Raw genomic sequence first — 26,159 nt, 5'->3', positions numbered from 1 at the left:
CACAATATTTTAAGTCCGTCATTGTTGAAAACAATCCCATTAGTCGTCTTCGAGGGTTATTTCCTAAAATGAATTCTTGAAAGGAGAAAAATTTGCGGGAAATTTCGTTGAAAAAATTGTCACAGGGAAATAATGATTTTTTTGTTGCGAGATCTGTGGGAAATTTGCAATTAAAATAATTAAACGAAATTCCTTGCATTTTTTTACTGAAACTGCAGTTGAAATTTGAATACAAATTTTTCTCCCACTGAAGGATGAGTTGATTGGGTCTTTGATTGTGCTGAGTCGTACACAAATCCATAATTTACTTTAATGAAATATATCTATATACATTATAAATACAATCCATAAAGTACATCTATCAATTGTTTCTCTTAACTGTACAACAGCGGTAGCACTTTCAAATACTGTTGAATTATTATTAATTTTTTTTTTGTTCACAAAAATACATCGCATATAAATAAGTGTCTTGATAATTTTTAAGTAAATCTCCGTGCGGTCAATTTCTCGGTTTAAATTCATTCAACTAGGTTGGGTTTTGCAGTTGTTTTTTTTATTTATAACAGAGGGAAAACAATTCCTCGAGTAGGAAATATTGTTCTTCATTCGAGAGTGATTCGGGGAATATTCGTATTTTTAATTGATTAATTGTTTTCGATGGTCCTTCCGAATGATTTCTTGAATGAGAAAAATTATTCTTCGATTGAGAATATCTTCTTCACTCTGTTTTATTAAATAGAGTTAAGTTAGCATTCGACCTTAAGTACCATCAAGAGACATGAGATTGGCATTTTGATATTGATAGTTATATATTATTTTTTGGTTTTTCTTTTAAAGTTTTTCGTGATTATTACATCAATTGTATAAGGGACTGATGCGTACCATCGACCTCAACCATTGCCCCTTAATTTAATCAATTTGCAAAATTGCTCTTTTATTTATGAAAAATCTCATACTTTCACGATTAATTTGTTCCGCATCAGTCTCTGTCATTTTTCATAATGAATTAATGACTATTTCTCGGGTAATTACAACTTCAATCAATGGTATCGGCCGAGGGATGCTATTTAATATTAAATCAATTCAGCAGGTGACATGTCTATGAAATTCTCGATTCACTGATTTCAACGAGAAATTCATTTCTTAAAAAATCGGAGTGAACTTTTTTTCTATCAATAACTCAAGATCCGCAGAGAAGTTTAGGAGATTTTTATTTCATCTTCATTGGCTCCGTTAGATCATGAGATATCAAAAATTTTTTAAGGTCCTCCCCAACTTTACCTCATCACTGCTGAATTTTTCTGTAATCAAAGATTTTTATTTATCCACGCTTAACCGCTCATCTCAATTCATCGATCACTTCCTCCCTTCAAATATTTAATCTAACAATTCGGTTATCGATTATTATCATTTCGATGTTACAACTTGGACTTTCGACGAGCAGTGATATGCTAATTTGCAGGAACGCTGATTTTCTGAATTTTTTCATTCGTGTTTATCATATTATGTGATTTCACGTCGCTCATTGGGTCACACGGATAAAAAAATTAATTTGGTAATTAAGTACTTAATTTCACCCAAAAACCTAGTCCTTTCCCCAAAAAATCCCATTGAATTTCAATTGAAACTTTTCCAATTTACAACAATAAGAGAGTTCTTTTAAAAATAAAAACCCATTGAATTTTCTCTGTAAAAAATCTCGTAGGAAAATGACAATAAATTTGCATAATCCCCAATAAAAGTTGCTGAAAAAAATATAAGTACTGAATTATAATGAAATTCCCGGGAATTCTCACAATCATTCGCTTCAATCGACATTCAATAAAATTAGTAAGCGAAGGCGCTAGGTTTTTCTGTTAATTCTTTTCATACGTGTAATTGAGTGTTTTCATTGCATGTTCATGTACTGCTGTGTCGGTGTATTCTGTTTATGCTTCTTTTAATTATTATTTTTCTTGTTTCATTCTCGTTTACAATTAGACGAGCATACGAGAGACCATCGAGTTTTTACGAGACAAAAATGGGTTTCGAGGGGTCAATGGGACACATATAAGTTTATTGATCGTTATTTTTCTCTGAAATATTCGCAGAATTACCGCGGCTTTTTTTATAACTATTATCACTATTTATTATAGTAATATTTCTTTATGATTAATCTTTTCTCTTATCGTTATTAATATAGTTTTCATTTTTCGTTAAGGTTTTTTCATTCTCCACTTGGATTTTACAGTCCCGGAGGACTGCACTTTGTTTATTATAATTTATTTATAATTATGAGAGTTTCGATGCCTTCGCGAAGTACCGAGACATTTTAATCATTAAATATTCAGTAGTCGAGTGGTAAAACGTAACGAGATCAAACAATCAACGTTGACTTTTTATAAATTCTGAGATATCTCGATAACAAGGGGATTTAGACGAAAGTGTTATATAAATTTGTTTAAACGAGAAAATCCATTCTCCTGAAAAATTTCTCTGACATTAATCTGAAACCATTCGTTTTCGAGATATTTATGATAAAACAAAGTGAATTTAATCTTTGTTTTATGACTCGAGCACTGGATTTTGGCTTTAATATTCATCACTTCTCGATCAATTATTTATTTATAATCACACAAATAATATTTTTGGTCCAAAGAGCAAATACTTTGATTCGCAACTTCGCTAGGGCGCGGGGTCCAATCTGACCAATGATAACGATCGTTCATTAGGTGATACGAGTGAAAAATATTTAATTCTGATATGAACAATGGCCTGTAATTTAATTATCGATTATCTAGGTCGTTATGGGATTGTGTCTGTACAGCTGATTGGAAGAAATTCAGTTTATTGTAGTTATTCAAGTGTGGAGTTATCAGTGGACAGACATGGGAGCCTTCGGCAATACTTTGATTTCTTTTGGAAAACAGTCGTTTTTATTTTGGTATTATTTACAGTGTGCATTGGCATTTAGCTCGTATTGACGATAACATCACATGTTTGTTGAGCCCCACGTGATTCTTATTATTTTCATTAATTTTCTCCCGGTTGTCACCGAACGTGTAAATTCAGTAAAATTCAGTATTTGCGAATTCGCGGATTCTGATGGTCGATGTCAACCCTGAGGGTGAATTCTGTCATCATGGAGATTGTGGACGCATTCGAGGGACAATGAGGGCGACACTTGGAATTTTAGATTTATTATTATTTCTTTTTGTCAACTAAATGATAAATTCGTCATTCGCCATTCCATCGTTAATATTTATTTATATTTATTTTTTTTTTTGTTCAAATACCCTGGCATTGTAAATTTCACGATTGCATGCTATTGATCACCTTTTACCCAACCCCTGGCGATTTGCCTGCGGGCACTCGGGAACAATTCGACGAGACAGGCAAACTTTCTGATATTAATTAATCGACTGATTGCTTCGTTATTTCACCGATTTTTTCATTGTCACGTTTGAATTTTTATTTTTGAAAAATTCATTCAATGAGCCACGCCACTCGACCCCAATTTACTCAATTTATCGTGTCAATTAGAAATTATAAAATTTTCCTAAATCCCCACCATCTCCACTTTATCCTAATTTATAGAATATATTATATCAATAATAAAATTTGGTATCGATTCCCGATATTTGACCAATTATTCGCGCAATTTTTTCGATTAAATGTGTAAAGAAAGAAAAGAAAATTTCGAGGGAATCCCAAAGAGATAAGCCAAATGATATTTATTGCAAGCTAGTCGGCCGAATGACGTGTCGTCTGCGTCGTCTGTTCCCGAGTATAGTGATTTTCTACAATGTACCCTTGGGGAGCATATCCCGGTGTTTGGTGCGTACATGTCCACGAACAGTGTCGATTCTGCTGTAGTTCGCTGTGCAATAAGGGCACGGAAATCGTTGACCTGTGTGAACCTGGAAGTGGTGCCAACGGTTTGTCACATGTTTGCCGCACGCACGGCATCTCCAAACAGTCGGCCTGGCAATTGATTGGAGGAACATCTCGTTATAAGTTCTCCCAATAGGTAGTCTCGACATTGGACCTGCAAACCCAAAGCCTGAAATCCTCCATGGCACGCCCTTCTCACTCCCTTCATTTTTATAACTCAATATTTTCACTTCTCCCATTTGACATTTTCCGCCAACTCTCGCCCTCTCACATTTCAACTCAATGCCATTGAATTTAAAATAGGAATTATTCACGCACATTTATAAACGTTTACATGCAGAATTGTCAATCAGTGGAGGATCGCTGAATCCTAACATGAATTTCATCAATTTTCCCCTTTTTTCCATTTTTATCCGCCAATTTTCTCTGATTCATCGAGTCTAATTCAACTAATCGAACAATTAAGCTCATTAAGTCAGGATTTTATCTTTAAATAATTCAAGTCATTTCTTCCATAAAATTTATCAAGAATTTTCCCACTGGTACCATTCGACGAGAACCCCAGATTGATTGATATCAATGATTACTCGAAGGAAAATCCTTTTTTTTTTCGAAATCCTCCATTAACTCCTTCATCCTCTAATTTGGAGCAATCGAGAAGATTGAGTTTGAGTAGAAAGACAGAATGACAGAGATGGACGTGTGACAGAGGGATATATATAAAACGCGTATACATTTTCAACAGCATACATATATACATTTAACACATCGTTCTTGCACTTGAAATTACACCGGTTGGCCTGGCACTGGGAGAAATAAATAAAAAAAAGGAACTGTGGGATGAATAAATAAAAGCTGAGGGCTTGACGAGAGGTTTGACGATGGCATTAATTGATAGGGACCAAGTGGATCAAGAGGAAAATGTTTATACTTTTTTTTTCCTCAGGATTCATCAGTTTTTATAGATAATTCAGGGATTGAAATGATAAATTCATTGATTTTGGAATCAAAACGCTTCGGGACACTCGTCATTGCTGAGGAGAAAAGTTTCTTCGGGTTGGATATGAAAAATTTCAACGTTGGAAAAAACTTTTTCAAGATTGTAGAATATCTTCATGAGTTGAAAAGCTTTTTTCTACCGTGAAGAAACTTTTACACTTTTTGCGGATTTTTTATCGGCTTAATTTAACAATTCTCTTCTTTCTTGGGATGATGACGCTGATGTGGAGCTCCTTGTGGTCCAGAGTATTGAAGATTCTTCTTAAATTATCAACTCGAGTTACGCGTTTGTTTCGTTAATCTACATCAGGGCTAATTGACTCGGAAGATTTTTAAATAAACGGATCGATAAATTTTCAGTTGAACGCTCGCTAGATCCTCCATCAATGATCATTTATTTTTATTAAAATAGCAATTAATTGATCGGTAATTCTCTATCTCTTGGAATTGAATAGAATAAAATGTAATGACTCATTGTTATTAAAAAAATACATCCCCTTCGCACATCTTTGGCATCTTGACGAGAGTGAGCACTGATGACATTACAATTTTCATACAATCTACAATAATCAGAATTAATAACTATATATCCATTACCGGAAGCTCGATAAATCTCTCCTCTTAACGTACCTAATCTCATAAAATCTACACCAATCTCGATGGACTCGTTATCGTTGTGGCATTCCCCGATAAATTTGAATGATCAATTTTCATAAATTTTGAAGGCACTGAAATGTGTCTTTGGCACAGTATTGAGCTTCCAGATATGTTTTCACCCGAATAAATTCATCGAAATAACAATCGTCGGGGGTTGGATATAATCACGAGTATCATCGAGAATAATCCAGTGAAAAGCCCAAAAATTAGTAATAACTACTTATCATAAATTACCAACTAATGACAATTTCTTGTTCGAATAGTTTGTGTTTCGATTGAACACTGGTGAGGCCTTGAGTTACTCATCCTTCGGTGATTCGCTTTTGAGGTGACGGTTTTATTCGGTGATCCACACTCGATATATTCACGGTGATGATCATTATCTTGAATCGGCGACACTCGCTAGATCACACCGTAATAGGGACGGTAATATCCCGTACGCTATTGCACGGGTGGGTGCTTTGTGCGTGTGTGAGTTAGAAGTGTATCACTTCGTGTATAGACTGCGGGGCACAATGGGCAGGCGTATTTGCCTGGAAAATGTACGTAATAGTGATTACGGACATTTGTTACGACCTTACCGCACAACGAGCAACGCCTCCTCTCGTCCGTGTTATTCTGTCTCTCAAATATCTGTGATATCCGCCAATTTTTGAGCTCTGCAACAACAGAAACCACAGTCAGCATGGCAGTCTCGTCCTTTTTTTTTTGTTTCATTTTTTTTTATTCGGTAAATTCGCATTTTTCAGTTTTTTTTCCTTGATTGGATTTAAAACTTGACTAGTTCAACGCGTGGATCGACTGCGCACGATCGATCGTGGGATCTCTCGATGCATCGTTCAAATCCTTGGGATTTTTATTTGATTTTTTGTTTGCCTTTTTTTTTTGGATTTTAGGGGAGGATTGCTCGGCTAGTTTTTTTTTAGAAGATAGTGGTCGGCGTGAGTTTGACAGTTTTAGGTGTTGATCGGCAGTTTTGGTTGAGTACTTGGAGAGAATAATTAAAATTAACATTCGTTTTATTTATGGAAAATTATGGGTCAATACCAGATTGTATTATATTTATATTATTTTTATTGGATGAGATAATCCATGAATTTTGAACTTCAAGGCAGATCATACGGTATTGACTGAAAAAAATTCTTCTCTCCATGTAATTACTTGCGAAATAAAATTCGCCATCGAAATTTCACAATCCCATCGAAATCACTGCAGACTTAAAAAATCGATCCTCCAGACATTAGAAATATTTCAACTGCAAGATGAAATATTTCACACCTAAATCTACTCTGAATATTTATCACTCACTCTCACACACTCGAGCCCCCGTGAACGAATAAAACCGAAATTTGACAAAATTTAAAAATCCCGTGAAGTCTACAAAAACGAGGAAAGAAAGATAATCGGTTGGCGATCAACTCCAGGGGATGATATCGAGGGGGTGGATGTGACTTGGGGCTGGAGGGCTGTGTGTTTAACGTCTTAAGGATGTGGAGTGTGTTGAGGGTGTCTTGAGAACTCATCCACAGGCACTAGTGCAAACTCGGAATAGGGGTAAAGTTCGATCCGAGTGCTGGCAGACATGGCCTGTCTAATCCAAGTCGTTGGCTGCTAACACGCGGTGCAACCCGATGGGGAAGATGGAGTGGGAGTTTGCCACTTGTTGCTAACGATTATCTCGAGTAACTCGACTGTAACGAGATTTTGATCCTCAGTTTGGGTGTTAACCAGGTGAGATACCTCCTTTCCCCTATTTCTTGAAAACCTCACTTTAAATTCCCTCTTTGTCACAATCATCTCATAATAATACAATAACAATATACCATAATTACTCAATTAAAGACTTATCTCTAGATGATCTGGAAAAATAAAATAAATTTGTACGATCGGTTAACACACAATTATGTTTAATCAAAAAATTAGTATGAAATACATTAAATGCACATGTGATTAAATCCTTTTTTGTTGTTTTTTTTTTATATTATCGTCATCCGTATTATCTACATTATAATTAAAATGTTTATAGTAATGCAATGTAACATAAATATTTGCTTTTCTTTCATTGTTAGAATAATCCATAATAGTAAGATAAACTGCGGTAATGATAAGGTAATAAGAATAACGTTTTTTTTTTTGTTTATTTAAAACATTTGTGGGTTTTTTGTTTCTTTCGTCGTAATAAAATCGGATTTTTTTATATGTTAACTCTTAATCTTTAGTTTCCCTTGATGTAGTTAATTAATAATATTTAGTTTCAGTTTCATTTATTTCATTGGAAACTTGGTTTTCAGTTGATCGATAATCTGCATGGTCAGAAAAGTTACTTTATGTGCCTATTGTACGTTTCGAGCCAAGAGATTATACAATTCTTTCACCTATTTTTAGTTATTTGTTGTTTTTTTTTTGTTACTCAGTTTTCTCTCTTTTCCTTCAATAATAAAGTTGGCCGGGACAATTCGCTGCGTCGTCGGTCTCGTTATTACATTACTTTTTCATCGAAGTTCATTCTTCGTCTGGGGTTTTTTCATAAAAAAAATAAGAATAATTTATTTTGTCACGACGACACAGGGAATCGGTGCACGTGGCCACGAGTTACTTGTGACAAAAAAAAAATCCTCCACAGTTAGTTATGGTAACAAGATTAATCAATTATTTATTACATATCTTGCTCCATTCAAATTTTTATATAGTGAGATAGGATTTTGGCTATTGGAAATTCAACTGCGGTATAAATTCACAGGTGTTCTCTTTTTTTCACTCCACTTTATTCAGCAGTTGGAAAAGAATTTAATTATTTTATGTTTAGTGCCGCAGTGGGTGTGTGGAGACCGCAACGAGAAATGACAGATTTTATTTGACACTTGGAGATTGTACAGAAGACAGGACTTGAGATAATCCTCGAAATTTTGAGTTTGCACGTACGGTTTCCACGACATCCGTCTGGTAAGTAACTGTATCATCGAAATATATTACTTTTTACCCTTGAGACTGAGACAAATGTTGAAACGGAGAAAACGTGGAAATATGCCCCCCACCCCGTCCATAATATTATGTGTACATTTGTTTTTTCTTTTTTTCGTGGGAGAATGGCGAGAGAAATAATAGAGGCAATGAGACTGCAAGGAAGAGGTACAATCAACGGATGTCAGAATAAAATTTCACCGAGTTAGAAAACAAGTCTCTGCATTCATGAAAATATTCTCTAGAATCATGACTTTTTTTCTCTGTGCGCTAAAAAAAATTGATTTCAGTAGTGATAGTGAACGATGCTCAATGGAACTTATGTGAAATTATCAGAACATACCAGAAGACACGTTCCAATGGATGATTAATCATAGGATTCTGTCGACAACTGAATTCAATTCACAAAACGACATTCGCAGAAACGGAAGGCGAGGACGACAGCCTGCGTTGTCACAATCTAACTCATGAGTACAAATAATTACTTTCATTATTTCAATCACTGTGGCAATTGTCACTGCGATGAACGGAGAAAATATTTAAACGTGTACGGAGGTATAAAGAATGGGTATATCACGGATAAAATGACATAAAATATATCTCTCATTATTCGAGGTAATCGAAATAATCAATTTACGATTATTACGGTACCATTAACGTTCTCACATGGACTATTAATGCGACACTGGCGTCGATGATTCTCTCATGCATTTGCATGCCAATGAAGATCAAAGGATTCGAGTTTACATTATTATTGATGAATTGACGAGAATATTTTTGATAAAATTCTTCAGTTACGGGAACCAGAAAATTCTCTGAATCGACTGAGATGAAAATTTCACAGGGATAATCTAAATGACAGCTGCAAATATAATTATTAAAATTTGTGGGTTCAGTATTTGCGGAGAAATGGATTTTCCTCGCAGGAAAATAATTTCTTGATATTGGAAACGAATTCTGGATTCAAGAAAATAATTTTTCTGTATAATATTGAGAAATTTATTTCTAATATCAAGAAACTTTTTTATCTGTTCTGCTCGAAGGGTGGAGAGTTGAAATTGCATTTTCTCTTGTGTCAACTCCATTTTACACGATGCAATCGTGAATATGAAAATAGTAAATAAGAGTGATTTCTGCGGAATGAATTTGCCGTAAAAAAAGACTGAAAAATAATCGTGATGCCTAGGGAATTGAAAGGAAGTGTTCTTCAGCCTCACAATTTTTTTTCGACAAAAAATGTTATCCCCGTGCAGGTGAAAATAATAAAAAAAAAATTGAGAGTCATCAACGCCACGTGGTAAATCACAACTTCAGTCTGATCGTCACACCGACTTCATATTTCTTGACAAAATTACTCGCCACTCCTCATTAATAATTAATAATCCATCTCATTCATTTATATATCATATATATACTTTTAAACTCATTTGCTTTATTAAAAATTTCGAATAGAACACACTAATTTCTTCGTAGGAATAATCCCGTACGATTACAATTATCAACGGTCATGAACCGCACCACTCCCCCCTCCCGGAAAAAAATGATATAACAAAATTTATATATAATTTATATATTCACGGGTCGAATAATATATGTATATACACAATATTTCGAAGGTAGTTTATATACATATTTGTATATACGTTGGTTTAATTTATATACATATATATCCGCAATTATTATTCCATAATTTGTATATATTATTATAAAGAGATATTAATTGTTAATTTTTTCTTGTTGGTAAATTTCCCTCACCTCATTGATCTGGTGTTTTCTCTTTCGTTTTTTTTTTCTTTTTCCTAATTAGTTAGTAATTTTTAGTTTTCTGGGTTGTCACTCCACGGGGCTCACAGCTAAAACCTAGTCAACTAAATCTAATTGTCCTAGGTAACATCTATTCCTAATTTTTTTTTTCTTTAGTTTTTCATTCTCCCTTTTGCAGTTTAACTACATTCATTAATGTTCTCTTGCACAGCCATAGTTTTCTTTCATCGCTTTGTGCTGCGATATCTCCCTCAGTCCTGACTTTTATTATTCTCTGCTCCGTTTTTTAATTATGTAATAAAAATGAAATCCATCTGGGGTTTGAGAATCTTCCCGGGGAATATTACCGGGCGGAAAATATCAGGGAATTTCAGAATCGAGAGTTCGCAGTTGAATTTTGAAAATTGCCAATTTTCCAAATTAATTGATAAAGAGCAATTGATTTTAGGAGGAAATATTTATATTTATTGGGGCATGCAGGGTAAAATGAGGGATGGAAAGACTCTCAAACAAGAATCTACTTGTTGTTCCACGAAATGACAAGTGAATTTTGTGCCACTGAGAGATTCCCCCGCAGATCTAGCCGAAATTTATGCACCCGTGTGATCCTGAAATGACAGTACTTTTAAGAAATGTCAATGAAACTCGTTGAAGTATAACTTCATCAACTCGAGGTCGATGGAAATCACACGCCAAACATTTTCAAGAGCTGACACGAGCATTCCACTGAATCTGCTTCACCTACCCCTCACCCCTTGAAACTTAAAACCCAGTTAAACTCCCTTCATCGCCTGTTGGGCTCGTTTTCACTTCCCTTTATGCGAAACTCCGTTTCAACTTAGTAACCGCAATTCTCCAATCGATGCTGAGGAAAACTTGTAACACCCGTTGAATGACAACCCCTCAAATTCATCCAATCACCTGATTTAAACCGCAATTATCGCAGAAATTTCACTGCTATTTTCTAATCCTCCCCTCATCCATTAAATTCATCTCAATTTCAATAAGGTGTTAGCACCAATCTATTATATCACAATGTTTCACTCCACACCACGCGTTTTGTAAATATATAAATACCTATTATCGTTAAAGTATTAAGTTTTTCAAGTATTCATAGTAGTTAGATGCAGCAGCGGAGATAGTATTAGGTAATAGTTATTAGCAGCAGATTACGAGATTAGTTTAATAAGTAGTAAATTCATGGTTTCTTCAGCATCTCGTGGGTCTTTTTTTTTTGTTAAAAAAAATCAGTTGAAGGGGTCGATTTAGCCTGATAGTGTCGTCTGTCCGTCCAGTTAAGTCTTGGGTCTGTCTCGTGAACGTCATGCTTCTGGTTTTTTTTTTTTTTAATATTTGTTGTTGGTCCAGGCCGTTTGTCATTTTTCATTAGTACTTCGGGTGATATACGCGTGCCGAGTATTTCTCTCTTTCTTTCGGATGACTCTCCATCGAAAAAAGGAATAAATCGTCGTTTTGGCCGGCCCTTTCATTTGCGGGCTCTGGAGCTTCCGACGTGCGTTGAAAAATTGTAAGGATTTTGAGAGTACGAGGGATGATTAATGATTCAATTTCCGATGCAATTGTTTGGTTATCTAGAATTATTGATTCGAGTGGGCGAATGTGGAATATAGTGGTAGAAAAGTATTCTTACAATTTCGACTAAAAAATATTTGAATATAATGAATTTTTATTAAATTCTCTTATATTTTGGAGTGGACAATCAATTCGTCCGGTGGATATTCAATTTTTTTGTTTAAATTTTCAGAGATGATTTGAAAAATTGCCGATATTAATTGTTTGCGTTTAGACAAATGTTATTCATCCAGAATCGGCAATTTTCCAATTCATCAATTCAAACAATTTTCCGACCCTCAGATGGTGCATGCAATAGCAATTAGAATATCACGAGAGTCTAGAGAAGTTGATTATCCCTGGGGATCAAAGGGCACCGGTCATTATCGGCTTGTATCTATCCCCTTCCAACTGTCTGTACGTGAGCACGACATTTTGGTCTGTGTGTGAGGGCTGCGGTCGTATCAGCGGTTTCAACCGACCAATAGCGATTTGTGAAAACGAGCAATTCCAGTGGCATTTTAAACTGTCGAGGGGAACAGGGAGAGAAAAGTGGACGCAAGTAATTGGCTATCGTTCTGACCAAGTCCTGGAGACTTGACATCTATTTTCGAATAATCAAATAACACTTCGGAAAAATTTAAATCGGCAATTGACACTTTGGAGAGCACTCATTGAGCACTGACTATTGCAACAATAATTCAAATCCCAAAGATCAATCGAATGAGATGAGAAAGACAGAAATTATGGGATTGTATGGGATAAGGGGGAAAATACCGTACAGAATTAATTAATTAATTAATTCTTCGTGGCGAGAATTAATGGAGGAAATTTGGGTCCACTGATGCTGTTAAACCAAAATAAATGTTATCCTTGCGTTTACAAATAAATAATAAAGCTGTTCTGTCTCTCCACAATCTTGTAATGTCTCACACGTCACTTTGAAACAGTAACCAACATAAATTGTATACATAATATAAAATCATAAAACGGAAAAACAAACAAAATATAATAAATTATCCAATATATTATTCATCATTAATCTGTGTAATATATTAATATTCTGGGTTATATATTAAATTAAATGTATTGTGTTCAATATTTTTGTGTTTTTTTTTTCATCATTTTTCGTTCTTTTTAAGCCTCAACCATGCAAAGTGCCCCCATGAATTCATATACGGTAAGTATATATATATATATTTTTTTTCTTGTATTTTAACATGTAGTTTTTTAAACCATCCCAATAACAAAAAAAAGAGAGAGATAGATCGACGGTAATATCATAATGATCACAACGATTCAGCGGTTTGGCTCATAAGAATAGTTTTTACTATAAAGTGGACTCGTACTCCTTAATTATTATTTATACCAGCCTGCTCACTTGTTCTCACCATAACTTCTATTTATTTCACCTGTTTTTGTTATCACGTAATCCCTTTTATTCCGTTTATCCAACACTTTTAAATTAATAAACTTCTTCAATATATTAATATATTTCTGTAGGTCGTTATTGGCTGAGCCTCGCGGATATTTAACCACAAAATAGAATAGTAGAATCAAATGAACAGAAATAAAATAAAATAATAATGATGATTTCTCATAAAAGAAGAGAAAATAACTGAAAACGGTATTGCACCCTAACCAATTAAATAAAGTTATAATCAAATGTGCAACGATGCATTGGTATCATCATCCCTTTGAGGCAATTAACTGCCTCGATGAATAAACTATATATTTGTTAACCAATGGTAGAGTAATAACGGGTAGATTATCATAAAGTATAAAATATAGTTATAAATCAAATACAATAGAACAAAAAAAAAATGAATCTTATTTTGTTTGCCTATGCACTTTAAGTCCCGAATTCGTGGAATGTCATCTGCAACTTCCACTGATTATTCATTTGCTGCATTTTAACATGTCTGCAGTGATCCTATCAATGTTTATCATAGACTCTGTATTCCAGATGTTCACAACAAGTGTATTATAGTTAAAAATTCATATTAGAACTGCAAAGCGCATGTGTTTTCATTAAGTAATGATGAATCATCTACTGTAATTCACCTTATGATTTATTCCATCGAAATAGCTGGATGCATAGGACTGAAATAATATTTATTCGTTGTTGTCCGACCGTAGGAGTGTAATGCTGATGAATATCTGTTGTTTTTTTGTTTAAATTTTCTTCTTCATTAAAAAATTTAGTCCAACTGTCACGTGGTTATCTGTAAGTGGCGTCACAATGTCGGTTAAGATACATGCGAGTGTGCGTGCAACAACTCTTGAGCTGAAATTTCCTTTAATTGTTAAGAGTGGTATTAAATATAACTATTGAACCCCCCTCCCTGCTCTTTATATTTAATAGATACCCCCCTCCCTCATCCAACCGTCACATATGATAAAACGATTAGTTACAATTTACAATCTAATATGAAGTCCAACTATAAAACTTTCAACAACTATTACGACTCACCCTGCGCAATCGACTTCGGCATTAATTCACTTTTTATCTCATTTAGCATTAATTAATTATTGTTAATGATTTAATTAGGGTTTAATCTTTATAATAGTATTTAATCGGCTGCCATCTGCCCAACACGCCGTTCCGGCAGATATCTACGGGAGGAATTGGCACCACATTTGCTCCCATTTGTGTTTCGCATGAGTTTTTTTATTTCTTCAATAATAGTTTCATCTTTTTGTCTTTTAGTTTTACTTAAAAACTTAAATAAGATTCCTATCATCGTGTTTATTGTGGCATTTATTCCAAAAATTGCACGCGATGCCCTCATTATCCAACGACTCATTCCTTAATATATAATATAGTTCTTTCAGTTATCCCTTTCGTTTATATATACTTTTAAATAGTGAAAAATAAAGCTGCACCCATCAAAATCCGAAAATAGGACACTTGGAGATGTGTTGTGTTGAATTTGTCATCATGTACCTAAATGTACATGATTTATTATTAAAAACCTGTTGACTGTAGGTGTTGCTGTTCGATGTGTTCGCGTTGACCTATCGCCCACCACAAATCGTTTAACAATATAATTATTAGAATTTTATAATAGTGTTAGAAGATTTTTCACTCGCACCCTCACCGTCATTAAATCCTCCTCCCATAAAAATCATAATCAGTTAATGAATAATTAAAATATTAATCATAATTTTTCCTCCCCACTCACTCTTAAAAATCACTAATGCTTTCGTTATTTTTCATATTACTCCTCTCATAGTTAAATCGTTAAGCGTAGAACCTACAAGATTTGGTGTTCGGAGAAAAAAAAAAGGAAAAAAAAAAACTGTGATTGAACAATGTAAAAACGTGCACACGGAATAATCAAATCGTAAAGTGCCCTTTCGATGATGCAAATTGCGATTTTAAAAATACCGCAAATTTCATAGTTGAAAACGCACTCTGCGCTGTGATTTATCAGTGGGTGATGGTATCTTAGGCATGAGCGAGAACTTGAGAATTGATGGTGGATGATAATGCTCTATCTCACGTATTAGTGACGGCACGTTTGTTCGCGACGTATGTTGTAATCGTTGAACGTAGTAGCTGTCGTCGCATTGTCGTACGCGCGCACCGCGCACGCACGATAATTCACTCTATGACAATGTATTCATAGTGTCATTGTTTGTAGCTGATAATCCCAATGAGCTTGCAACAAAATCATTTAAATCAATTTTCCTTGATTCGGGATGTTTGAATTTAAAGTGCGTGCGCAGATTGTCACTACGAGTGTACGTGGCGTGACAGAGAGGACACTCAAACCTGCCGGGGAAGTGGACGTGGTAGTGGTTCCTGATGTGCGTCACGATCTTGCCGCACAGCTTGCACCTGTGAAGGTTGCAGCCGCCTGGCACCCGGTCAAAGGTCAGCCGCATGTGCCAGGCTCTTGAACCTGCAACATCAACACAAGACAAGTCACTGTTGCTGCCCGATAGCCCTAATTCGGGGGAGACCCGGGGGAGACCCAGGAGGAGACCCAGGGGGAGACCCGGGGGATGGTCTCCGATTATTCCCATCATTCCCATTACAACTCTTCTCAAAAATTCTCAAATCTATTCAAAATTCTCACTATACCATTGTCTTACGAGTGCCTCAAGCATTTATATTGCCCATATCTCATCATTGTTCACCTTTTTTTTATTTATGTAAATTTATGGGAAACCCTGTGTCAGGTTGACGTGGTTTTACCGTTATTTAATTATTCACAAATTATTCGAGTTGTCCGTTCATCTTTTTGGAGATCTTAACGAAATTGGAAATTTTTTATTCGTTCACGTGAATTTTATCAAGCGTTTGAAATTGAAAATTGGAAATCAGAAATCAGAAATTTGGAAAATAATTGAGGAATGAGAAGATATCGGCAGTAACTCCTTAAGTCACACTTATTTTTTTAATCTTTACCACCCGGGTTTTAGAATTTGAGAAAACAAGTTTCTTGATTCTAGAAGATTTAGTCTATTTTTTTGAAATTTATAGGCTTCCTTTATTAACCAATGGCACAGCTGTTTCCAGGATTAAGAAACTTTTTCTCTCTGAATAATTTTTTGTTAGCGCCTCGTCCTCGGGTCTCCCACTAAACTACCGATTTGTTTAAACAATATGTTTTCTTAATCCCCTGAGAATCCCGCGTTAAAGAAGTTACTGAAAGGTTTCTCAAGGTCCCAGTTCTATCGCATTCCTTGCACCGGTGTAGCATGTATGTGTGCGAAATTTTTTGTACAGCAGCGAGTGTGTGTTTTTGTGCGAAAAAGCCAAATCCTGGCTGCCCTTATTTCAGTTTATTTCTCTCTGGTTTATTCTGTCACCCGTTTTATGCCTGTACAGGATTTATTATTATTTTTTCCTATTTATTTTTCATGGCTTCCGAATAACCCCAGGATGCTGTACACTCGGCGATCGGCGTTGTGCCAAATTGTCAAGTTGCTCAGGCCATTGGGCTTTCTTTACGGCTTTTAAACCGACAATTTTAGTCTTGAGGTCGATGATTCGTTTATTGATACTGATAACCGTTATCTCAAGAGATACCGCAAAGGGACTGCACTGAGAGCAATTTTCTTTTTTATCCAAAATGAAATGATTGAGACAGACTCAGAGGAAATGAATTTCTCCCTCAGTGCAGAATCTACTGAGAAGCCTGACAACTCAACAACATGACACACGTCGAATATTATTTATTTATTTACAGAGTACCAATTCATCTGCCACTTTATAGACCGTTTATTCATCCCTGTGGTACAGTCTTCTCTATCGGTTAGACATTAATCTCCAGAAGTGTGAATTACCACTGATTAATTATTAAGGACGAGGTGTAAGTAGCGTGGCATTAATTAGAGGCAGCGATGGGATATTCGATGGGGATGCAGGACGTGGAGACGAAACGTGAGAGAGCTGAGGTAAAAGACCAGAAGAAATATCCCGGGACAAATTGATTAATGAAAATCACGTAAACAAGACATCACCATCTGCGGTTCGTTAACACCGCAGAATAATGAGAGTTAAAAAAATTAATGAAAAGAATAAGCGAAAAGAGAAAAAATAATTGCCATCCATTCGTACAATCACACACAGCCCAATTGTCCCCATTTTATACAAGCATCATCTCTGATTGTAAATCGTTGTTTTATTTATCCACAAAAAATATGATTGAAGTACAAAAATATTACATATTTACGCTTAAACCTAGTATTTACTTTTTCCTCTAAATAATATTATTACTATTAATTCTCTCGATTAATGTCTAGTTAATTAATCGTTCCAACACACAGTTCAACGCTCATGTTTTTACGAACAGTGAATGTTAGTCGAGATAAATAAATTAGGCCCTCACTGAAGTAGCATTTAAGGTACTTTATGTGAAGTGGAGATTTCTTTTAATTAGGAATATGGCACTAATGATCGACAGTGGGTGGTTATTTATCGAGATTCTCAAGACTGGACACGAGTTTTTTTTTTACTCGAGTGCCAGAGGTTTGAAGTCTATTTTCTGTAATAATTTTGGTAGAAGGGTTGTAGATTATGGAAAAATTATGAAAATATTATGGAAAAATTATGGAAAAATAATGGAAAACGTGGGATCTGGGGATGATCGATAATTAACAGGTGAGAATGTGGTAGAAGGACTGGGGATGAGTTACTCAAGGGTCTTGGCTACTGGCGGATGTTTCACGCGTTATGAAATTACATTTTGGACATGTTGTCCATGACGACGAGAATTTCCCCCAAGCGTATTGGCACATTATCAACCGGGGATCGATGTCAACGGATTGGGCCTAGGGCATTTACGAGGTGGGATGTTTCATCCGGCGATGTGGTAGAGCGAAGAATTTCGTTCGAGTGGAATGAACGTTCACCAGACATTTCAGGAATAATTATTCACCGGATATATCGATTTACCACGTTTTATCATGATTTGTCAACAATCCAGTAACAGTTTGCATGAGGAATTGATCTCATCCATCTTCGACGGGAATTGATACAGAATCAACAATTTTCCACCAGAAAAATTGTAGAAACTCTCTGTATTTCGTTGATAAGAGATACAACTACTCGGGAATAAATAGAGTGAAGAATTATTGAGTGCCAGAGGAATAGGCACAACCTGGAGTTCCTGAAAGATGATTTTAGTCTGTTGAAGGGTGGATTGAGCGTCGAGTTGAGGAGTAACATCCGTCTCGTGGAGTAGACGAGAGTGAGTTTGTAAGAGCGATGAAAAAGCCAACTGGGTTATCCACCTCGAGGAAGAGAGAGCAGAGGGGCGAGTGGTACGACCCAAATTTTCTATCACTTTGGAATAAACTCGGTGGTAAAATATCACCGAGGACGAGGCGAAGGTGTTGGTGCCCTTTTGCTGAGATTTTTTGAGACAAGGTGGGAGGTAAACGGATACCAGCTCAATCGAGCGTGTAACAATCTTGAAACGACATTTTATACGGTCAAATGGTTGACACTCGTGTACCCAAGGATGGAAAAAAAAAGAGAAAAGAAAAAAACTTCTCGTGTCTACAACACGTGTTGAGTATTGAACAGTGGGAGTAAACAGCACAAAGACTAAATGTTCCATGTGAAAACTGACGTAATCCTCGGGGCGGGGGGAGTAGAGTCATGCAGACAATCCCCTCTTTCCCCTACATTTTTTCTTCCCCTCTATTGAGGGTGAAAGAGACAGCCTCTGAGGGGCTGAGGTGATTCAAGGGATTGAGGGGATTGAGGGGTCTGAGGGGGCTGAAGGGGATGGAGCAGATGTTCCTGGGATATTTAATGACGAAATGAATGGAGAATGGAGAACTATCCCCACCGGTCATAGGTCTCTTCAAAACAATTTTCCACATCCCTCTGTGAATTTTTCACGGAAAATTTTTTGATACAACTGACAATCTCACATCGTGTGCTTGGCTCTGATGTGCGCCTTGAGATTATCACTCCTTGTAAATATATTATTGCAGTAAGGGCATTGGCATTGCTGTGAGTGGTGGGAGCGTTTGTGGTGCCAACGGTTTGTCACCGTTTTTCCACAATGGAGACATCTGTAAATCTGTGGATGGCCAATGCTATCGTGTGCCAATGGTACAAACATGTCGTATTTATGGGACACTGCTCTAACCGAGCCCCTTGATACTCTGGGACGATTGGGTCTCATCGATGATGATTCCGGTGGCGGTGGTAACCAGCTGGACAGCTGGGACAAGTTGTTTTTACCTTGACAGTCGACTCCCTCTGTCTTCAGTGACACCAGTGAGACACCAGTGGCCAACACTGTAACAGAGATAGAGGGAGCGAAAGAGCGAGATGGAAACAGCCAGCAAAATCATGGGGACAAAATATTTCTTTATATTGTAAAGAAAACATTTTCTTTTTCAGCGGTTTTCTGATTTTTTTTTTTTTCGAGATTTGGGAAATGGTCACGAGAGAAGACTAGAGTTATAATAAGTCGATCTGGTGTATTCACTGGAGCACAATAAAAATCTCGAAATTCAAGGGAGATAGGAAATTTTTGAATTTTTTAGTTGAAAAATTCACTATCTATCTTTATTCTCGAAATATTCCTAAAGAAGTCAGGGGGAGAGATAAATCGACTTATTATCGTTTAGGGTCTTGCTAATGAATTTTTTTTTTATTCGAGAACTCGATTGCCTGGCTGTTGCGATGGTTTATTTAATTTCATTTCTTCAATCCGATCTCAACAGCCGGGATAATATTTTTCGAATTGATTTTCAGGTTTTCGAATTCAGGAAAAATGCGATATTCATTCCCCAGCGATAAATCGTGAGAAGTAGAGCCTTATATATTTTTTAACGTTAAAAAAAAAATTCCAGATGAAACCGTAATAATTTCTTGAATCTGGAAAATTCATTTTTAACGTCGAGCCATTTTTTCTCTAGCATCAAGAAACTTTTTCTCCACGTGAAACATAAAATGTTAGAGAGAAAAAAAAAAATGAAATGGTTGAGGGGAGCATCTACCGGAGGGTAGATTCTATTTGGGAGCGAAATCTCTTTCTCTTTTTTTCCCCTCCGGGTGGGGCCCCCAGTGGGCCATTGCACCCTGGGTAAATGCATTTGCCACTCATCAATATCGATCGCCCTTGGTTTATGTACCATTGTACAACTGAGTGAGATTAGCCAAGGGAGGGAGAATATAAATGTGAGGAGGGTTCGAGTGGATGCAGGCGAGGGGAGATAAAACGGGGGATGACAGCGGGGAAGGGTTGGCCAAATGTCGGTAGGACACAAGAGATGCGATAAATCGGCGTTCCTTACGGATATATATATATTTATTCCTCTTTTTCGGGAAACAAGCCACTTCACCTCTGAGTATACGACTAATTGATGTGCACGGGCGTTAATTAGGTCTACCGCTGGCACTCGAGTACCTCGGTACTTATTTATAACAAAAGGGATGGAAAAATCGTACATGTAATCCACTAGTGATTTCATGCTCCAGTTTTTTCTCCACTCTCTTCCACCTCTTGCTCTTCATTGTCGACATCAAATCGAAAACCACCCACTGATGACAAATCGTCAATCGAGATGTATTAGGGAGAAGATAATATAAATAAATAAATACACGCACACTCGGGATAGAGGGGGAAGGGGAATAATTTAGTCCCGATTGAATTTCTTAAGCCAAAAAGTTGTTAGTCAAATCGCAATAGTTTATCGATGAGTGAGACGTTTTGCCATTGATTAATTGAGGAGGGGCCCGTGGACCACTCGGTAATGCCCAAGTTAAAAAGCTACTTATTCCAGCTTGACGGGACAACCGATCGTTGTTCGATCGATCGAGAAATTCATCTTGGCTGAGTTGCCGGATGAGAGGACAGGAACTGTGGTTTTTTAAAAAAAAAAGGTGAATCATGAGGACGATAGAAAATAACGGAGAGAAGCCAGGAGGTATTGGAGGGGGCACGAGGGGTACAGAGAAGCCAGTAAACCGTAGCAGTTGATACATCTCCGGGTATGAGAAAACTCTTTGCGGGATTTTGTCGCGAAGCGTTGATCCTCTTATCGAGAGAACTGAGGCAACTGTAATAAGGGTGAGATTAGATGTTGGTAAGAAGCTTATTTAACGGTCTCGGGATGTATACGTTATGCGAGGTATCCAGAGAGACTGGTGAATAGTGTCTTTGGCCTCTTGAAAAGTAATACTTTGAATGTTAGATAATAACCAAATGATTGTGCAATGCACTTCCCCCTTTGTATTCAACTGCGGTTTATTATAACTATCGCGTCTTCTCTGTCACTCTGGTTTTCCTCACTCATCTGTACATTATTATTCCAAGCTTCTCTCGTATATGTCTTTGATCGAGTAACAGCGGCTCTGTCGCTCAATTATTTCACCTTTGATAAATACAGATATTCAAGATGTTAACTATCTCGGGCCTCTCCTCATCCTGTCATTTACGTGCTTAATTCGTTAGTACATTCATTGTTGTTATCAACAGCACCGAAGGCTTCAGCTGGTATTATTGGTCGGTTTTTAATTTAAAAAATGTCACTCTGCGGGTGCAGATGTTTCGATAAATATCGAGGATTCTAGTGATTTTGGAAATTACCAGGGGCAAGCCTCCGGTGCTTTACACATTCTCATCGATGTTGTCGTGTTAATAATATTATAGATGGTGAAAGTAATCGCGATAATAACTACAGGCCACTAGCGCTGGGAGAACATAAATCTAATCGCTTGTGTTTTACATTTTTTTTTTTGGGGGGGGTTTGTGGGAATTTGAATATTTAATGATTCTTGGAAATTGAGGGTGAGACGTGATTTTTATGGTGATGAGGGGGAAGGGATTTTTTTTTTGTCTTTCAGTTATGGGAACCACTCGTGAGAGCTGGATTTCGGATGGCGATGAGACTGGGATGAGTGGTACAGCCAGTCGTCGGAGGATTGGATAATGGATTAAGGATACAGTTAATACCTGGAAAATGGAGGAGATTTGACATCCTGTGGCAATTATTCGAGTCTTTGCCGATTGACAATCTGATTTCGGTGGAATGTTGGGGTATTTCGGTGGTTCTTGGTAGACATGAACAAGGCACCCAAATGAGAAGTCTTCTGAAGAATCTGGGATTTACATTACAACCTGTGGCCTTCGGGGGACTAGTTTATCATGACTATTTTCGAGCCTCCATCGACCCGGAAATCCTTTACATTTCTCGTTATTATTATTTTTATTTATTCTTTTTTTCAGTCTTTCCGATTATTTCTCGAATGTGTATTTTTTCGTTGATTCACAACCTTTCGGGCATATCGCGATATAAATATTAATATACTTTTAGGTAAAATATAATACTGCATTTAAAAAATATATTATTCTTAGTTCTGTTTCAGATTTGCCACTTTCTCTGCTCCCTGGGTAGTTGGGGAATTTGCGATGGAATATTCTTTCGATAGATAATTCTTGATAAAGATGCACGGTCACACCAATTGGCGATTGCATCTATTGAATACTTTTTCCTCTCTCTCTCGCTCTCTCTTGCCTTTACTCTATGATATTCCCACCCCCTTTTTTCGTTTTTTTTTCTCACACTTTAAGCGAATCTGAATGAGAATGTTTCAATCGCTCGAGTGGAATAATAAGGAATTTGCGGTGAATATTAAAGCGCGTTTCGCATAACGAAGGCGTTTCCTTGGGAAATGTTGACAATATTATTGCGGAAATATACGATAAGCTGTGGTGAAACGAAACTCAAGAGTTTCTCAGGGACTTGGGTGAAGGATGGTGGATGGTACGGGGGATGGTAAAGAGAGAATTTAGAGATGAGTGAAGAGGCAAGTCAGCAAAAACCGATACAACGGTTTCTCGTGCCAGTGGAAATGTTGGTGTGAGCAAGAGACGAGGTAACGAAATACGAGTACGACTTAAACAAGATGAAACGGATGGGGGGTATAGATGTACGAAGAAACTTGCATCACATCCGTACACATTTTATGGGTTTGTTGTGGGGGTGGATTGGGTGGAGTTGAAGAGCTTTCGTCGAATGCTTGTCGCATCTTCCACTGATTCAAACCCCGAAGGAAATGCAGACTAGAGGAGGAGAGAGACTAATATTTTTGTGAATAAATGAGTGGTGTTTTGTATTATCTACCTGCGTACGTCGGTTTAAATTGTACTCAACGAATTGTGGAAAATTGTGGGCCGGTGGTACGTCTACCCCGGGGTAAATAATCTCAATCCCTCGGCCATTGTTAATCCGGTGTCCGGTGGTAGACAGAGAAAGGGCTGATACATTAAAAATTAAATCCTAAATTATCGAATATCAGAGTATAAATAAATAAATAAATTAAATTAAGCACTCGATTTACTGAAATGGCACTAATTTTTAGAAAATAGATTACTGATTAACTTAATTAGGAGGTAGATTTTGATACCAAAGTGCGATCGGAGATTCGGTTATTATTCACTGGTTGTCATTGCAATCACTGATATTCGTGTGATTCAATTGTACCGATAATCGATTAGGATTTCATGAGTGTAATGGCGATTTAGCTCCGATCGTTTTTGCGATTATTATTATTATTATTTTGCTTATTCCACTGACTTAGTGCGTTGGTGTGCACTTTTTATTTGAAATATTAGGTGCAAGGCTAAGTGAGATACGACTCGTCGGTTTTGGCAAGGAAGTGTTTAGCCTCCATACGCATAAAAGGAGATATCATCGATCCTTCTCGTATTCCGTGTTTGAGTTTGATATGCCTTTTGAGATTGTCGGACCTTGTCAATGATATCATGCATATCTGACACTGATACTTGTCTGGAAAATGTGATTTCATGTGTTTTTTTATATTGGCAACGGTCTTACCGCATAGCCTACAACCCCCTGCACCGAGCTGTCCGTCTAATTTATTCTGATTTTCATAGTCAATATCCTTGTCAATTTTCGTTGCCGTTGTTCCTGGAATTTGGAATAATCCCATTGTTTCAGTGATCAAATTTCATTCGCACAAATTTCTTGCTTTATGCTTTTTTTTTTGCTTGTTGCACACTCCCAAAAGTCATCTACTGTTTTGCACTCTTCTACTTCTTGTTTGTTGCCAAGATAGGTAAATAAAATAGAACATAAATAGATGAGAAAGTTATCCAGTATATGCAGCACAGTGCGAAGATAGTTGTTTTTTTTTTGAAATCACACTTTTTGCTCTGTAGCATCGAGGAAACTCAAACCGCCATATTTTCTCCTCCGAACGCTCAAAGTACTACTTCATAACATCTACATATTCATGTTTATCTTCGGATTCTTGCGAAGATCAACGTGAGAGAGAGGAAGAGACCAATTGATACAAAATGATAAACCAAAGATCACAATTCAAACAGAGGAAAATCACAGAGCTTGCTGGGGAGGGAAGGATAGACATCGACAGGATCAATAGTCCGTTGAAGACAAATTTTTTTTTGTCGAGGGAATGCACTCCCCCGATATTTGGCTTCAACACCTTTTCAGCATTCTCATTCATCACACGAGAACCCGAAGAATTCTTAAAAGAAGACGACGGGCTGCGATTTGCAAAAGACGCGGACAGGATCAATTGGATTAGGGAATCGAGGAGGAATCGGATTTTAAATTTGAAACGAGTGGATTCTGGTGAGAGGGGAAGAGCATGCAGGACAAGACTTTATAGAAATAATTCCTCGTAAATAATTGGTATTTGCACAGCAATTGGAAAAACCGTTAGTTCGGTTTACGAGGTGAAAGATAAAATAATAAAATAGGAGAAATGAGGGAGGCCCAATTAGATAAGGCGAGAAAAAGAGAAAGAGAATAACACTCGGTAGAGTCCATCGCACATTCAGCCCAACGCACCAAAAATTCAGACAATAACCTAGTGTCCGAGCTTTCAAAACAATACTAACAGAAAAATCACACTCTAACACTCACACCCAACAATTGTTAAAGAGCTTCCCTTCGTGTGTTTAATTGAAATATTTAACATTGTCTGTAAAGATTTGTGAGAATTTGTGAGTCAGGGAGAGATTCTTTCGGCATTGTTACAACATTTAAGGAACAGGCGACACCATCACCACACAATAAGGGCCAAGTGGGCAAACCCATTATTCCGTTGATTATCTTTTTTCAGTACATTGTTAAAAAATTATTGACTCAATATTAATACTCTAAATAAAAAATGCCTTATTTCACGAATAAATCTGTCAATATCTCTTCAATTATTCCATGAACGTCGAGGAAAATAATTAATTTTCGGGGAAATTTGAATCTTCATGATTTATCCCCTACAACCGAAATCAATGGTCTCCGTGGAAGTGACTAGTCAATCTCATTCGAGTGTGAAAATTTCTCACTCAAAGTCCATTAATAAATCAATGAATTCATTGAATTTCCAATAAATTTTTCCAACTTGCTGATTTTTGAGAAAATGACTAGTTATGCCCCACGAAATCTCAATGATTATCAAATTCGGATGAATACACGGAAAATATGATACATATGTACAGAAAGGGAAGTACTCGGTGGGTTTTCTCTTCATAATAATTTACACTCGGTTACACGCTCCGGAAAATTGTTGAAAGGGTGGAGGGTGGGAGGCAGGGGGATGGAGGATGTTGGAGGATATTGGGGTGGTGAGAGGGGGGGATGCTCATCTCGTACAGACTAGACCGTAAAACGCCAGTTTCCAAGGAGTCATTCCAAACATGCATGCAATATTTTCCTCAATTTTACCGAGGCACCCAGAGGCGCATTTAACCTTTAACTGATAATTTTTATTGAATTATGGGAATAACCGTTACATCTGAAGTAACAAGTATAGTTAATTGCTGCTCGTAAATTGTGCATTTTGTTTCTCCTCGCAATGACTTTTG

At 36.7% G+C, this 26,159-nt stretch overlaps 1 protein-coding gene across 5 annotated transcripts in view; it reads right to left on the bottom strand.

Moving 5' to 3' along the window:
* Positions 1-235: 235 nt before the first annotated feature.
* The window catches only part of fru (fruitless), a 33,340-nt gene continuing 7,416 nt past the window's right edge, over positions 236-26,159 (bottom strand). Inside the window, exon 5 of one of the 5 annotated variants that reach the window (XM_011304828.1) lies at positions 236-4,027. In XM_011304828.1, the coding sequence (XP_011303130.1) occupies positions 3,780-4,027 (248 nt within the window). In that variant the 3' untranslated portion in view covers positions 236-3,779. The other 4 variants (XM_011304829.1, XM_011304827.1, XM_011304824.1 and 1 more) reach the window with 4 other exon arrangements.

The sequence above is a fragment of the Fopius arisanus genome, unplaced genomic scaffold, assembly GCF_000806365.1.
Source record: "Fopius arisanus strain USDA-PBARC FA_bdor unplaced genomic scaffold, ASM80636v1 scaffold00039, whole genome shotgun sequence".
Lineage (NCBI taxonomy): Eukaryota > Metazoa > Arthropoda > Insecta > Hymenoptera > Braconidae > Fopius > Fopius arisanus.
This window is presented reverse-complemented; position numbering and strand designations above follow the sequence as displayed.